Source organism: Chelonia mydas, chromosome 3 (assembly GCF_015237465.2).
Source record: "Chelonia mydas isolate rCheMyd1 chromosome 3, rCheMyd1.pri.v2, whole genome shotgun sequence".
In the NCBI taxonomy this organism is placed as follows: domain Eukaryota; kingdom Metazoa; phylum Chordata; order Testudines; family Cheloniidae; genus Chelonia; species Chelonia mydas.
Window position 1 is genome coordinate 59,499,509 of NC_057851.1, and position 18,065 is coordinate 59,517,573.

The 18,065-nt window shown below is 41.2% G+C and overlaps 1 protein-coding gene across 5 annotated transcripts in view; it reads right to left on the minus strand.

Annotated features, from left to right (window-relative positions):
- LOC102939288 (pleckstrin homology domain interacting protein) overlaps positions 1-18,065 on the minus strand; it is a 309,900-nt gene that overhangs the window by 104,370 nt on the left and 187,465 nt on the right. For all 5 annotated transcript variants that reach the window (XM_037894360.2, XM_037894359.2, XM_037894361.2 and 2 more), the window contains 3 exons: positions 11,676-11,799; positions 7,589-7,729; positions 3,739-3,815 (listed from right to left, as the gene is read on the minus strand). In XM_037894360.2, the coding sequence (XP_037750288.1) occupies positions 3,739-3,815; positions 7,589-7,729; positions 11,676-11,799 (342 nt within the window). The remainder of the gene's footprint in view (positions 1-3,738; positions 3,816-7,588; positions 7,730-11,675; positions 11,800-18,065) is intronic.

Sequence of the window (18,065 nt, forward strand, 5' to 3'; positions counted from 1 at the left end):
ACACACATCTCAAAGAACCAATGTGAGTAACTTCCCCTTCTTTGAGTAGCGTCCCTATGGGTGCTCCACTATAGGTGACTTCACAGTAGTATCCCTCATGGAGGGCTGGGGCTTTGGATTGGAGTCTGTTACTACAGAGAGTACTGTGTAGCTGAAGATGGCACCAGAGGCCAAATCTCCAGTGATCGCATAATATTCTGCTTAAGTGTGGGCAGAGGCCCATGTCACTGCTCTGCAGATTTCTGAGATAGGGACATCTTTAAGAAATGTGACTGAGGTAGAAACTGACCTCGTGGAGTGTATACAGATTCCAGAGGGAGGCAACAAGTTGTGCCCTTGATAGCAGTGATTAATGCAACCAGAGACCCATCTGCATAGTCTTTGAGACGATATTATGGAGCCTTTGGATCTTTCCACGAATGAAAATAAGTCCTTAGTCCAGTTCAAGTAGAAGGCTAGTGCTCTTCTAATATCTAGCATATGCAGAATTGCCTCCCTGTAGTCACAACATGGTTTTGGGGAAAAAACAGGAAGATGGATCTGCTGTTTTGGAAAGAGGAGGCAACTTTAGGGAGAAACTTGGGATGCGGCCTCAGAGTTACTTTGTCTTTAAAATAAAGACCATGTATGGTGGGTGTGTCAGCTATTTCTCCTATGCACCTAGCTAAGATGATGGCAATTAGATACGATGTCTTCACGGACAGGTGTAAGAGAGAGTAAGTTGCCATGGGCTCAAAAGGAAGTCTAGTCAAAGCTTTGAGAACCAGATTAAGATCCCAGGGCGGAGTGGGTGGTATCAAATGCAGGAAGAGATTCCCAACGCACTTAAGGAATCTATGCGTCAGTGGATGAGCAAACACTGATTATCTGTCTACCTGATGGTGAAAAGCCGTTATGGATACAATATGGAACTTAAGGGAGCTGAGTGAGAGTTTTGATCTCTTGAAGTCTAAAATGTAGTCTAAAATCAGCGGGAGGGAAGACAAGATTGAGTCTGTGTGCTTACAAAGACACCAAACTTGGAATCCTTTCCATTTTTGTTGGAAAGTACATTGAGTGGTTGAATTCTGGCTGTGCAGCAACACGTCTTTCACCTCATCAGAGTATTCTAACTCTATGTCTTGGAACCAGAAGGAGCCAAGTCTGGAAGTGGAGGACCTGCAGGTTGGAATGAAGGATCAGCCCATTGCTTTGAGAGAGAAGGTGAAGAATGGGACTCAGAGAAACCAGAGAACATATTGCCATCTGTGTCAGATAAGGGAACCAGACTTGTCTGGCCAGGAGGGGGCACTCAGAATAACTTGCTTTGTCTCATCGAATTTTCAACAGGACCTTGCATAGAAAAGGAAATGGGGGAAAGACATACAAGAGGTCCCTGTCCCAGGGGAGGATGAGGGCGTCTCCCAGTGAATGTTTCCCCAGGTCGGCCCTAAAGCAGTAACAACAACATTTCTTGTCCCAGTAAGTAGCAAAGAGATCTGTAGTTGGGGTTCCCCAAAGGGAGAATATGACTCAAAGCATCTTTGAATTCAGTTCCCATTTGTGGTTGTGAGAAAAGTTCCGACAGACTGTTGGCTGTCACATTCTGTATCCCTGGTAGATAGAGAGCTGAGATGAGCATGTTGTGACAGATGCACCAGTTCCAAAGTTTGAGTGCTTCCATGCAGAGGGAGGGAAATCTAGCGCCACCCTGGCAACTTACATAAAACATACAGGTCAGATTGTCCATCATGATCTTTGAATGGATATTCTTGATGAAAGGCAAAAAGTGTGCCCAGGCGTTCTTGATGGCCTTTAGCTCCAAAACACTGATATGGAGGGTCACTTTTGTGGAAGACCACTTGCCTTGAACCTTGCGGTTGTGTAAGTGAGCTCCCCAGCCTATTAGGGAGGCATACAGCATTAGAGACAGCGGCGGTGGTGGCTGCACGAATGAAATGCCTGCTCGGATATTGGATGGGTCTTTTCACCAGTCCCAGGAGTGCTTTACTATAGAGGGCAGTGATATCAGTTTGGTTAGTCTATCCCCGTTCAAGGAATAGACAGAAGTGACCCACGTCAGAAGACACCTCATGAATATCCAGGTGTTTGGGGTGACGAAGGTGCAGGCTGCCATATGACCTAGCTGAAGGCAGTTCCTGGCTGATGTTTAACGGCTGGCCTGAACTGTCTCTATGAGACTCGTAAGGGTAGTGAGTCTGTGTACAGCAGGGGTTCTCAGACTTTTGTACTGGTGACCCCTTTCACACAGAAAGCCTCTGAGCGCGACCCCCCCTTATACATTAAAAACATTCTTTTATATATTTAACACCATTATAAATGTTGGAGGCAAAGCTGGATTTGGGGTGGAGGCTGACAGCTTGCAACCCGCCATATAATAGCCTCGCGATCCCCTGAGGGGTCCCAACCCTCAGTTTGAGAACCCCTGGGCTATTACCTTGAACTGTCCCTTACAATATGTGCTAAGTACTGTACATATGCTAAACAATCTGTTCCACCTTGCATTTTGCTATCATGCTGAGAGTACCTTTCCTAGACCCGAAGAAGAGTTCTGGGTAAGTCAAAAGCTTGTCTCTCTCACCAAAAGAAGTTGGTCCAATAAAAGATCCACCTTTTCTCTCATATAAATTATTAGTTATACTTTCTCTTGTTATCCATTTCAGTCTTCTCTTTCTTCTAGTTTTTTCTCCTTTTTGTTTTTTTTTTTGGCTTAAACTCTGTTTTGCTCTCTTGCTTTTCTGGTCCATCTCCCCTGCTAACTCCTTCCTCTTCACTTCCCTAAAGACCTGAAAGCTGTCTGCCATGGAGCGAGTGCCCATTTCAAGTTTCATAGGACTAAGTTGCATGGCTGAGTAGACCATCTTTGACCAGTTGGCTACTGTCTACACCTGTAAATTATATATATATATATATAAAAATATATATAAAAAAGCTGCTCACAAAGCTGGCTGCATTATGTGCTACTGCCAGAATAGAGAGAGAAAGCAGGCAATTTTCAAGGAACTGCCAAAAACTTTACCTGACGACTAGGTAGCTTTCTATTAGCAGTTCCTTTTCACCTTTCCACATCCCCAGCTGCCACCTCAGATTAGTCTAATGCAGGGGTTCTCAAACTTCATTGCACCGCAACCCCCTTCTGACAACAAAAATTACTTAACGACCCCAGGAGGGAGACCGAAGCCTGAGCCCGCCCCAGCCCCACTGCCGGGGGGGGGGGGAGGGGGGACACCAAAGCCCAAGCCTCACTGCTCTGGGCAGGGAGGCCAAAGCTGAAGCTCAAGGGCCTACAACCCCCAGGGACCTGCAACCTGAGCCCAGCCACTCAGGGCTGAAACCCTCAGGCTTTGGCTTCGGCCCTGGGCGGTGTGGCTTGGGCTTCGACCCTGGGCCCCAGCAAATCTAAGCCAGCCCTAGCGACCCCATTCAAAGGAGACTACGATCCATTTTGGGGTCCCGACCCACAATTTGAGAACCGCTGGTCTAATGCCTCCTGAAATTATACCTCCCACCCGCCCCAAAAAGGTTAGGAAACACGTCCTGAAAAATTAAGTTTCACAGATTCCTCTGAATTTGTTTAACACTCAAAAGCTGCGAGACCCTGTTTTCATATCTTTTAAGTTCTTAAGCATTTTCTCTCTTCTATGTGCATAATGCTCATTAATGATAATGAAACATGCAGAGAGGACAGAATCCTTAAAACTTATAATATTTTACTTAATACTGTATTCTGTCACTTACCTAGAACTGCCATCACTGTGCCATGCTTTCTCTTCATCTTCTGATGTTCCACCACTGGCAACAACTGCTTCTCCTTCCTAACAAGGAAATGATAGATATTTACTTTGTGGTGTTAAACTGAAAACTATAATTACAGTTAATACTTGACAGAATCATTATAATTCAAAGTCTGTGAAGTTTTCCATTAGAAGTTGTATCTTTCAGGGGCTTATAAGTCAACCATTAAATACAAATTTTCAACTTAAGTACTTATTTTCTTTAAGATGATTTAGTTGAATTCTTTGCTATTTAAATAAGAGCAACAACAACAAATGTATAATGTACGGAAGGCAGACATCTAGTGGATGGAGGACTGGACTGTGACCCAGGTCCTTAGTTCTGGTATTGATTTCCTGTGACCAAACTTAGGTCCTTGGTTCTGGTACTGATTTCCTGTGACCTTCAGAAGTCACTAAGGGTTTTCTACCTTGGAACAATCAAGAAAATTAATCCGAATTAACAAAAGGTGTGAATGTAAAGTGGATTAATTAAAACGCATTAAACCCTTGTGTGAACACACTCATTCAGAATTGAAGTGGCCATAATTTCGTTTATCTTAATTCAGTTAATACAGCCACTTCAATTCTGAATGTGAGGGCATGGCTACACTGGAAACTTCAAAGCGCTGCCGCGGGACCGCTCCCACGGCAGCGCTTTGAAGTGCGAGTGTGGTCGCGAGCGAGCACTGGGAGACAGCTCTCCCAGCGCTCCTGGTAATCCACCTCCACAAGGGGATTAGCTCGGAGCCTGTCCACACTAGCGCTTTAAAGTGCTTGGACTTGCTCAGCTCAGGGGGGCCACCTGAGCCAGCAAGTTAGAGCGATATAAAATGTAAGTGTAGACAAGCCCTGAGTGTCCACACAGGGTTTAACACAGAGTAACTAATCCACTTTAAATTCACACCTTTAGTTAATTTGGATTACTCTTCCTGAGTGTCCCCATGTAGACAAACCCTTCTCTTTATGTCTCTGTTTCCCCTCTAACACTTTGTTCTGTCTATTTAGATTGTTAGCTCTTTGGGGCAATGACTATCTCTTACTTTGCATATGGACAGTACCTGCTACAATGGAGCTCTGATCTCAGTTGGGGCATCTATGCACAACTATAATGCTAATATACAACAGTGGCATAAATGCTTTCTGTCAAATGTTTCTGTGTTTCTGTAACTAAAATATATGCATCCATTTAGTTTTAGTCTGTACTATGGACCCAAATATCTTGGTTTTTAATTTAAAAAAAAAATATTTCCAGTTAATGGTCTACTGACCTAAGGTAGAAATTAGCTACATAGCATCCACCGTAACTACTTTTCTTTAATGCTTAGGTATACCATAAATAATGCACTGCATAAAATTCATACCACATATTGAAAGCAAACACTGAATCCCACAGAAATAGCTAAAATATATCTTGTCTATTCGCAAGAACAGTGCACGATATTGGAATAGCTCATTTACAAAAAGGCTTTTTTGGAAGGGAAATACAATTCTATTGTTTAAAAAAAATTACAAATACAAGCATGCTGGGGAACTTTAAATTAAATTGGAATGTTGGGTAAGAAAAGTTTAAAAGAGACTTAAATCCATTAAAGCCAATTCTAATGCTGTATCATAATTATGTAGATGAAATATTTCAAAGATGAAGAACAAGAAGTATAAGAATGTATACAAATATTAATCATGTTTTCAGTTTGTTTCTACTATGAAGTGGCTAAAATACACTGTGGAGTTCAGTGTTTGCTGCATTAATTTTCAGTTAAAATATGCTGAACAAACAAGATTTGTCTTTTAAAATGCCAGATCTGTACATTCCCATAGGGTTTTGTAAGACAATCTGGATACTTTCATTCTCACACACTATTAGCAATAAAGCCCATGCAGACCACATTCTGTCATAAGTTACACTTGTGCAACCTCTTTGTATTCAGGGGTATTGCACAGGTGTAACAGAAGAGATTTAAAACCTGCAACTGGAACTTGGTTAACAATTTGAGAAGAAATTAAATCCAGATTTATGTCCCATCATTGCACTGAATCTGCAGTGGTAATGAGTCAAAAGCCTTTTTTCTGTCACTGAAGTAAGTTGATATGACTAACATTTACAAGAACTGCTCCGTAAAAAGGTGCCATTGTTACACAGTGACCTTTCAGAGCAGGTCATTTTAAAGGGTTTAACAAAGATCAAGGGACATCTAAGACAAAAACAACACCGGTCCACTTGTTTGCAACACCAACTAAGTGACCCACAACTGAATGTTCAGCTATCTGTCCACACATCTTGGTTCTTAGAATTGCACCTAACACTGTGATATCTAATCTACTCTTTCTCCAAAGATGCCCCCTCTAGAACAAATTGTGGGCACAATGGCAGTACAAAACAAGGCAGATTGCAAGTGCCTTGTTACACTAGTTCAATGAATAAGAATATCCTTAGTTTTGCACTTGTTTCTCCTTCCCCTTCCACAATATCTCTCTTTAAATCATTTATGTTATCATAGGCAAAGTAACTTTCTTCTGTGTTGGAAAATTATGAGCAGAGTTCCCTTAACTACTGATAATGCTGGTCCCTGATTAACTACCTGGGTATGTTGAAACAATTTTATTATGCCATGTAAATCTCACATGCTAATACTGGGATGGTTTGTCTCTGAATTTGTGTAAGAACTTGGTCATATTCTTACCTATAAAACACTACAGACCCAAGATAAAATTTAAACATTCAAGCTCAATATGCATGTCTAAACAAGTAATTTCCCCTCAATTTTGCATGCCTTTCCCTAAACAGTCAGCTTTTTGTGCCATGACCAAGGGACATATTTTTAAAACTCTCTACACACATAATTTATGCATATCCAAATCTGGGTTTGAGAGTCCAGGTTGGGCACATAAAGATGTTTGTGCACACTTAGAAATCTGAACCTGCATTTTTAGGAAATCTATTTAGACACAATATTTGTATATGGAAGAGGTGTCTTTACCAAAATGCAATATAAAAATTTACATATAGTTATAATTTTGATCGGCATAAATTTAAATGATGCATGCATTTTAATGGTTTTTTTTTCATTTAAACCTTGCCAAAAGTAAAACTTTTTATATTAGAAATGATAGAAATTACATCCTTCTGGCTATAAATAATTAATTCTACCCTTACTGAAGCTTATCCCACTTACAGATAAGCTTTTATTTCAGACCTCTTTCATTTTATTTTATTATATATAAAATGTGTATAATATGATTCCACCTGTGTTTTTGCTGTTTCATTTACAGTTGTATGAAACCTACAGAAATCTGCTATTCATGCTTCAATCCTTCCATGTAAACCTTGCTAAACTTGTAAACTCCATATACAAAAAAAAAGTCTGACCTGTGTAGACTGAAATGTATGCTGAGATGCTTAAAATTAATACCTTTTGTGTTTATGTCAATGTTTTCATCTCTGGGCATTTTTTTAAATACAGATTTTGACCCAATTTGATCCACTATACACTGTGGAGAATGAAGTACATGTTACATGTGAAGTAGCATTTGCAGGTGTAATTTAAATTTCTTTTGAAAATAAGCATTCCAAATATATATACAAATAGTTTATATAAATTAACACCTTTCCACTTTTTTATAGTAAATTTGTTGGCTTTGTTGAAAGATTGCCAATGCACTTGTTATTACCTGTACACTTGTGAAAAGTTAGCTCAGTATCTAATTTAACCATAAAAAGTAATCAACAATAAACGTTTGCTTTTGAACTTGAGCAACAATATTTAGCATAACATAAACAATTTATAATGCAGCCTACTGATTCAGAGTCTTACATCTGAAGAACTGTTTCCATTTTCTAACTCTTCAGCAGGCCTGGCAGTTTCTTCCAATGCATATCTGGTACGGTAATTGTGCTGGTTTGCCTGTTGCTTTCTTGAGTCTCCAGTATCTAATATATGATCATGAGAATGGTTCTATAAGGATATGAAAATTATATAAGAATCAATATATACTTGAACACAAATGATTTTCTGTAAAACCTTAGATTAGTGTTCTGTTAATGAATAAAGTTCTAGTACGGCTTAGATTTTTTCTGGAATTTTGTCGTGGCAAAAATGTATATTTTACAAACAGTTCAAAAATCATAAAATTGAGAGCAAGGGTCAAGAAAGTCAAATGCTAATAAACGGAAACTCAATGAAAACCTATGCACATGCGCTTAAGGGCTGTAACTGTCATTCAGTACATCCCTGGACCACTGTATTTCTCTCATAGACATAAAATAAAATGTATCTTGACTTACCAAAAATTTCCTCGATTTTAATTACAAAGTCCAAAGAATGGCCTCTAAGCCTGCATACATCTATGTCAGACCTGTCAGCCACTGACAGAAGGGGGTGCCACCAGCTACACCGAAGAACCTGCCACTGAAACAGGTTCCATTGCAACTGATATCCCTTGTGGACTGAAATGTATTAATGAGCTTATATGCACTAAAACAAACTGTAAGTTCCTACTGCAGAGCATTTCTTTATGAACCAATCTGAATGAACTGAAAGAGTAAGATGTATTCATTTGGCCAATGAAATTCCACCATTCCTTGTTTGGAGTATCTGTGGAGCTTGTAACTCAGAGAAAGGAAATTTTTGGTAAGTCAAGAAATTTTCCTATTCTTTTTGTTTATAAGGTCCACAGATCTGTTAATCTAATGGGATTTTATCACAGTGTCTTCAGGCTGGCCATCAAGCAGAACTACACACAGGGCTAAAAATTCCTCCTCTACTTCTAGAAGATCACAGCCTGGGGTACCCTCCTATCAAAGTCAGCGTCCACCAATGCCTCAATATTTAGCTTATACATTTTTGAGAAGGTATGGATGGACAATCAAGCAGCTGCTTTGCAGATTCCATCATATGGTTTGTAAGATCTTTCAGCCCAGGAAGCTGCTACTATTCACAGCAAGTGAGCTTTGCTGCTGTTTTCTGGAGAGAGACAATGCATCCATTAAGCCTCAAACTCAGCCATCTTGAATTAGTAGATTTGTATGCCCTCTTTCCTTTAGATGCCAAATAATAGAGAATATTAGAGCACTGGACTTACGAATAATCTGTGCGTGAGAGATGTAGATCTTGAGGCCTCTATGAACACCCAACATCTGTCAGAGTTCTCTTGGGTCAGATGGTTTTGAAAAAACAGGGAAATACAATTTGGGGGGTTCTGTGAAAATCTGAGTTAATTTTGGGGATAAAGGATGATCTGTTCGAAGAACCACCTTATAATAGTGGACTATGCTGTACTGTACCTCAACAGAAAAAAGTTTTAAACCCCAAGCTCCAACACCCTCCAGGCAGAGATGATGGCTACTAGGAAAGCCATATTCCTGGGGAGGAAATATATGCAGTCCTTCCTGAAGGGATCAGAAGGACACAGAATCAGGGTATAAAGAGCTAAACTGAGGGGGACCTTGAGGGAGCTCAATTAATCCTAGGAAATGCCTGACATCACAGCAAAAAGAGATTTCTTCCTGCCTGTGGAAAAAAGTATCCTAGATAATGCAGCCACTTATCTTTTAATGCTGAAACTGTAAGATCTTTGATCAGATCCTCCTGTAACTATCCCAAGATCTGTGATATAGATGCCAAAGGAGGAGAGAAGCTAAGTTTCTTGCACCACAGCTTGAACTTCCACCTGGCCTAGAATAAAGAATTTGTGGAAACTTTTCTAGACATCAGAAGAGTGGAGGATACTTTCTGAGTATCCTCTCTCTCATGGGAGAGTGGTCAGAATTCAGGCAAGTTAGTCTTAAGTACTCTTGACTTCAGTGACAAATTGGTCCGTGGGACGCCAGTCCTATCTTAAGGAAGGACAATGGAGTTGAACTGAACCATACTGAGGAGATCAGAGAACTAGGGCCAATACAAAGCCACTAATATTACCAATCAATGCCCTCTCCCTCTTTATATTCTGGTTAGCTCTATGTAACAGAGAAAAAGGAGATACATACAGAAGGCCTACTGACCACCGTGCTGGGAAAGAGCATTTGTATCCTATTGCCCTTGGATTCCTCCTCATTGAGAGAAAAAGGAGGGGACTTTGCCATTTGTGTGTGATGCAAACGGTTTCATCAGAAGAACCCCAAATTTCCTCAGCAGGAACTGAAACACTTGTGTGAAGATTCCACTATGCATGATCTAGCTTTTCCCTGCTTAGCCATTTGGGAGCAATGTTTTATTTTTATTTGACTATGTAGAGTTTGGATGAACTAGAGATTTTGTTCCACTCAGGACATCAGAAGGTAGACCTCATTGTGCAGGGATGATGAGTGCATTCTGTTTGTTCATATAGTCCATTGCACTGGTGGTGTCTGTCATGATTAGTACACACGAGCATACCTTGGGACCACAGTGAATTGCCCTGAGCGCTTAATCAGTTTATACTGTTTCCTCTCATGTTTGGTTTAAGTGCCCTGTACTGAATTTACTATGAGAGTTTCCCATCCCTTGAGGCTAATATTGGAGATAAGCCCTATTCTATCCAGCTTGGCCATGGGAAATCTCTTGTTAAAACAATATGCGCAGAGACAGTTGCACTCTCCTGGTGGGATGAACAAAAAGTATAAGGAGGCAGGGACAGTGGACATGACTGGAGGAGGGTCTCACGTACGCAGGAATCCTTTGACTGCTTTCTGAGCTGCTACTCAGCACTCAAGGAGCGGAAAGGGCCCCAGTGTTGTGATAGCCAAGCAAATTAAATGAAGCCTGTAAAAGGGGAACAAAAAGTTACCCCTCTAGTAAGGAAAGACATTTTGTAAAAACTCTGATTTTGTGAAGATACTCCACTATTACCCTGGTAGAAAACAAAACAGGAGCATTCAAAACAACTGATTCCCTGTTTGGAGTTCTGATAAACCATTGATGGGCCCTTGCCTAGCTCTAACTGCCTCCAAATCCCTAAGGGACAGCACTTTTGGCTCCTGTGCTATCACAATTTTTATTTCTCCAGCCAACGTGTTCCAGGATTGACAAGACCAGAAAGTCTCATTTAAAGAGTCGCACAGCCTCTTCAAAAATACAAGCACCCCTTCAAGCTCTCTATTTCACAAACATATTTTTTAAAAAGGCATAAGGGGCCAGCAATGGTATGTCCCCAGTGTGTATGGGTCTCAGACCACTGCCCACTCCCCCTCCCACAGTCCTGCTGCTGCTCATGTCTACTCTGAAGGATGTTTTGATATTGCCAGATCCATCAGACCTATATTTTAAAAAATTCCTCAAAGAACTGCTATGAGAGGTACTATTATGGAAAATATTTTGTCACATTTAGTGTCCCTGTTTGTATAGCGGATGTGATTGGAAGTTAATCTTGGCATAACTTTTGAACACAAAAAGCCATGTGATGTACATGTTAGACAAAGTTTTCTTCCACTTGTGCAACTTAAGCAATATGCACTCTTATTCATCTGTGACAACCTCAAACAGCAATACATCCCCTCATGACCAAGATGTAAAATTACAGTAATTTCCACTTGACAGGACTTCCAGAAACACAACTCATTGCTTGTTAAGAACATCATAGCAGAGTGACAGCTCTGCTATAGTTAAGACTAGATTTCTGTTTTAAGCACCTTAACTCTATTTCCTAGTTTTCACATCTCTGAGTTTTGCTGACATAGGCATTCTGAAAGGTCAATAAGCTATCACTGGGCAGTACTAACTCTGTGTTAAAGTTATTTGCCATTTAATAATATAACATGAATAGGCAGGAGCTCTCTCAATAGCTATAAATAAATAAAAAACATAATATGCCCCGTTTCCTGTTTTAATTTAAACTGAAGTGAGAAGTTTAGAGACATCTGTGGGTTCAATATACCACAGTAAGTTTTATGGCAATTTCTGTAATAAAATATGGATGACTATTTACCTTAGAAAAAGAAGGTATTTTGTTCTCTCTTGGAACATGACTTGTAATGTGCTTCCTTTTCTCTTCCGATCTATAAATCTTTATTTCTTCTTCTCCCTTTGCTGTTCTCCATTCCTCCTGTCTACTGGAAGAGAGAAATTAAGAAATGTTAATTTTAGAGTTTCTGGGCTTAGGTCAAAGTCCTGTAGTCAGAGATCCTTTTCTTGATGATTTCTATGTGTGAAGTAGTATAGAATGTTTATCACATTCTTGTATTAAACAATGGTTACGTACCCTATAGTAACTGCAGTTCTTCAAGATGTTGTTGTCAGTGTGGATCCAATTATAGGTGCATGTGTGTCTCACTTGCACAAGCTTGGAATATTTTTAATAGTAGTGTCTGGCAGGGCCACACATACACCTTGTGCTTCCTTGAGGTCCCATGCAAGGACACAGAGGGTGGAGCGGCCCTAACCCTTCCTCAGCTTCCTCACAATTCAAAGCCAGTGATAGCTTAGGACTCCAAAGTGTGGGTGGAGAGTGGGTCATAGGGTCCACATTGACTACATCACCTATAAGAACCATAGTTACTGTACGGTAAATACATGCTCTCTTCTTCAAGTATCTGTTAGTATGGCTCCTACTGTAGGTGACTGGCAAGCAGTATCCTCTTCAGTATGATGGGCATGAGGAGTATATCAACTGCATCAGTCAAAAAGAGACTGGAGTACAGATCTCCCAAATTTTGCATTTGATCTAGCAGCCAAGTCAAGTTTGACAAATGTGAGTGGGCTGTTTGACAAAAGTGAGTGGGCTGGCTCCACAAAGCAGGCTTGCAGATTTTAGATACTGGTATGTTCCAGAAACATGCTGAGGATGCTGCTTGAACTCTAGCAGAATGAGCCATAACTGTAGGTCAGAGAGGAACATCAAGCAGTTGGTAGCACAGTGAGAGACACAGTTATCCATTTTGAAAGTCTTGGGGATGAAATGGCTTCACCTTTGGAGCAGCCACCTATAGCTACAAAGAGACATGAGGACTATCTGAAAGATTTGGTCCTGTCAATATAGTATCAAAGGCTCTGGATACATCGAAGGTGTGGAGTTTCTTCTCCCCTTGCGTATAACATGGCTTTGCAAAGAACACAGAGTAAACTGACTGATTCAAATGGAATTCCGAAACCACCTTGGGAAAATTGCATGAGCTCTCCCTACCATTTTATCTCTATCAAATGAAATACATGAAGGTTCTGCCATGAGTACCTGAAGCTCGCTGACTTTTCTGGCTGAAGTGGTGGTGACCAAGCATAACATTTAAGAATAAAATAGTGGCTGGAGCACTCCAAGAAGTGCTCAGAGGAGGTGCTCCTTAATTTTGTGAAAGATGACATTGAGATCCCATTCTGGAGCAGGGCCTCTGACCAACGTATAAGCTTGTTTAAGAAATCTAGATACCACTGGTTAAGAGAAGACCAAAACCAACGGAATCAGTGGGTGATACACCGATATTGCTGCCAGATGAACCTTAAATCAAACTGAATGAGAGCTTAGAGTGCAAAATTGCAGTAAGTAGCATTGTGATAGCTGGGGCTACAACTTTACTCTAATTATGAGCTCAACTGTAAAAAGTATGTAAAAGTTCAAGAAATGCCACAATAACCTATAACAACACATAAATGATGATGGGGAAAAGTAGGAAAGGGAGACAGACTGAATTAGTCTAAACAAAAACACCTACTACTATAACTCAAGGACTTTCCTGAAATCATGCTTGGTAAAAACAGAGATGTGGAACCAAAAATGAACGAACCAGATGAACATATGTTAGGCCTAACTGGTGGACAAACAACACTAATCATTCTCTTTTTATGTCCTTAACAAAAAATACTTTGGGGGGAAAAGATGAAAGAACAAATGGAAGCTACTAGAGCGAGCTTCACCATTATGGCTGCAATCCCTAGCTACCATTTACTGAGATCTACCCTTTTTCACCTTGATCTTGAGAAATGACCTGATCAGACCAAGCTAAACAGAGAGGGACTCAAATAACAACACCTCCCCTACCAGCTCCAGCTGAATCCCAGACATCACCTGAGATGAAGCAGGATCAAACTTTAACAGAATCAACAAGAGCTCCAGTTCATCTCAACTAACTTCTCTTTTCCTCAAAAGGACAGTTACCATCTTTGATACCATCTAAAAGACTGTCAAAGAAGAGGGTTTGTCCTTCTAAAAGCGAAGAAGAAATGTTGTTAAAATAAAATCCTTAATACTTTACATTTCAAATGACTTAACTGTTTTTCCTTCTTTTCTGTATGTTTAATAAAAGATTAAAAGAATTTGCAATGGTGTGTTTGCCATAGTGCTAAGCAGGATGAGGTTTCTGGTTACCAAACTCCGGACCTTGTTTATGTTTGACACTATTTAATATAAGACAGTGGTTGGGTTAACTTAAACAATTTTGGCCTATTTATTACATTCAAATTAATACAACAGTAGTCTACAATCTTCCTGATCGGGTCTTGCACTGGGTCTAAGCCACGTTGGGCTGCCTATATTGAGAACCTTTTTCATCTAGAGGAATAATTTTTCCTCCTGGATAGTTTCCTGCTCTGTGACAGGATCACCTGAACGTGTGAGGAGAACTTCCTTTCCATGGCATTCAGCCAGCCAATATCCAGGCTGTCAGTTGCAGTGACTTCACGTACGGATGGAATACCTGACTCTGATATTGAGAAAACAGGTCTGGGAACCTGATCTGTATTGCATGGACATCTGCAGGAAGTCCATCATCCACAATTGTTTTGGCCAGCACAGAGCTATGAGGGTGAGGCTCACTTGATCATATCTGGCTTTGGCAATTGCTCTGGGGATTAGAGGAAAGACATAAAGAAGCCCAAGATCTTTCCCAGTCACTGTGGAAGGTGCCTGACAAAGATCCTGTGTCCATGCCTCCACTAGAACAGAAGTCTGTCCTTTGTAGCTAACAGGTCTATCACTGGATTCCAGATTTCAGCAGTGAGTACTTGTGGTTGGTGACTGCATGGTTTAGAAATCTGTCTGGTTGTTGTTGTTTCTTGGAAGACGCAGGGCTGTTCAAGTTATGCTATCCAGGGAGCAACACTTCCATAGCACGATCACTTTCTTGCTAAGGCGCCGGGGGGAGGGGGGGGGGAAGGAGGCTCCCCCTTGTTTCTTTATGTAGTACACTTCAGACTTATTGTCTCTCAGTATCTGTGCTACTGAGTGTCACAGGACTGGGAACAACGCCACAGATATCAGCACTCTGATGACTGTAAGTCCTAAAATGTTTCCGTGTAATTTCACCAGATGGTCCAGGAGGGGTACTCAATCCAAGGCAGATGTGTTTGATACTAATGCTCTAGATCAGTGGTGGGCAACCTGCGGCCCGCGGGCCACATGCGGCCCATCAGGGTAAGTTGATCGCGGGCCATGAGACATTTTGCGAATGTTGACCATCCGCAAGCATGGCCCTTCACAGCTCCCAGTCGCCGCGGTTCGCAGTTCCCAACCAATGGAAGCTGTGGGAAGCGGCAGGCTGCAGGGACTTACATTGGCATACAGCCACTGCAGTAATTGTATCCCTTGCGTATGTCTATACTTTGCTCCTTGTGTCAGCGGTGTGCATCCTCATCAGAAGTGCTTGTATCGATAGTACTATCAGTGTGGGGCATTGCTGGATGGCTCGTGAAAGCCAGTAACAGTTGATGTAAGCAACGCAATGTCTACACCAACACTGCGCTGAACTAACAACATCAAACTTGACTCTACGCCACTCAAGCAGGTAGTGTTATTAAGTCAGCGTAGCAGGGCAGTTACATCAGCAGCTACAAAATTTAAGTGTAGTTAGGTCACTAGCTGCCTTGCATTGACCTAGCTCTGTAGTGTAGACCAGACCTAAGTCCATTTTGCCTGGGTGGCAAGACAGACTGGAATGACCAAGGGGACTGTCTGTAACTCCATGGTAAGAATGTTAGATGCTTCAGGAGTTCACATTTGTTACTGGGTTGGTCTTCTCTCAGTGCATGCGCAGTGTGCTCAGCCTTTGATAGCATCATCATCAGCCAGGTGAAGAGCCAGTAGTCCATTGTCCAAGTAAGTCAGTGACAAAATTCAGCAACAAATCTCAGTCATGTGCCATATGACTACTGGGTTGGTGAAATCTAACTGTAGAACATGCAACCAGTGTGGAGTCTCTGCCCTGAATTTTGGCACTCTCAGTTGTGAGCCACTCAAGACAGTGTGACACCTTCTTCCTTAGGTACGCCATCTTGACAACTAGGTATTTCATAGAGACTCTGAGTGCCATGGAACATCTTAAGAGCAGTACCTTGTACTGATAGTGATTTGGCCGCACTGGGGGGAGGGATAGCTCAGTGGTTTGAGCACTGGCGGGCTAAACCCAGGGTTGTGAGTTCAATCCTTGAGGAGGCCATTTAGGGATCGGGGGCAAAAATTGGGGATTGGTCCTGCTTTGAGCAGGGGGTTGGACTAGATGACTTCCTGAGATCCCTTCCAACCCTGATATTCTATGATTCTATGAATCACAGGCATTTCCTGTGTGCTGGGTGGATTGCAACGTGGAAGTACCTACTCTGTAAGTTAAGAGCTACAAATCAGTCCAGAGCTTGGAGGAAGGGAATAATGGAGGCAAACCTAACAATCTTGAATCTGAAGCCATGTAAGTATTTGTTTAGTCTCCTCATGTCTTGATAATTGAAGACCCCCGTCTTCTTCTTCTTCAGAAACCTCTTCCCCTGTACTTTTGTGGAACCTCTTCTACAGCTCCTAGACGAAATAACAAGGCTGCTTCTGATTGCAAAAGGCTTTCGCAAGAAGAATCCTTAAAGAGGGAAGGGAAGTGAACTGATTCATGCAGCCATGGGCAAGATGCCTGTTCTTCCCCAAGGAAGAACAGGCATCTTCTGTGTCTATCTATAAGATGCATTAAGCCATCACAGGAAGGAGCGGGTTTAACCCCAGTGATAATAATTTGTGCTAAGCACCTCACCCCACAGTACGGGGAGGTCTCCTCCTGCCTATCCTAATTGCTTTCTTTTCTTTTTTTTTTTAAAGGAACTTATAAAAAAGGAGAAGGGAAGGATTCATTGTAACAGACTTCTGAAAAATAAAAAGCTGGTCAAACAGTCCAGGTTCTATCAGGCTGCCATAGACAGTCAGTGGGAACTGCGGGAAGGTTAGGACCACTCTACTCTTTATGCGCTCACTTGGAAGAATGAGGCAGCACAGGGTGCACATGCATAAGCCCACCAGACACTGCTACTCAAAAGATTCAAAGCTTGCGCACATGAGAGGTACACATACCCACAGAAAGATCCACACTGATATATACTGAAAGAACATTAATTTCTCTCTCATTCTAGTGAGAACCTGAACTCATGAGTGCACTTCCTGGATACAGTCAGGGTTCAAACAGCAGGTACCTTGCATTTGTGGCTACTCTAAAGTATGCTCAGTTCATAAAAAGAGCTTTTATCTGATTACAAGCACTAAGCCAGTTTCTAGCCCCAAGATTTTAATTTTGATTTAAGAGTCACAGATTCTTCAGAAGAACCCACATGGCATCTAAGGCAACTGAGTAAAACATATTTGAAAGTAGGTATTTTCAAGAAGCAGTCAGCTGTAGGTTGGTAAATACACTCAAAAGCTTGGGTGTTTGCTCAGGAACAGAGCTTTAGGGCTGGAAACCACATATTAGTTATCCAGGCTTAATATTTCTAAAGGTTAAAACAATTTTCAGAGACACTTGTGTGGATATGAGTATAGGATTTCACTTATTTGTGAAATGACATATAGTAAATTTACTTATATTTATCAATAAGGCAAAAATCCTGAGTATATTTATTCTCAACATCTGTTTCTTACGGGAGTTTTACCATTCACAGAAATAAAATTACTACCGACTGTAACATCCTGACCCCTTTTTTGGCAGAGGTGGGTGTGAGAGTCTGTAACACTATGTTCACCCCTTTTTCAAGACTATGATAAATTCTGTACAAACTATGCCTTGTAAGGGGTATCATTTCAAAACTCATAATTTGCTGATCATTACTGTCCTGGTAAAATATGTATGGCAACATTGTATGCAAAGTTATAAGATTCCACTGTCTGATGTTACTTAGACATATTCCAAATCTTGGGAAGCAGCCACAAACCAGTTCTTCAGAGACAAAAGGCAAACTGAGTCCACAGGCAGGCATCAACGAAATCAACTGGACTACCACCTAACTAAGTGGCCATTCTTTGGCAGGAAAAAGCTTTAGAGTGAGAAATTTACATCTTGCCAAAGAAATAGCTGGAGGTTCCCGTCTGCACAGACTTTGTCTCTTGAAGCCAAGCAGGAGATGATTCTCGAAGAAGAGAAAAAGT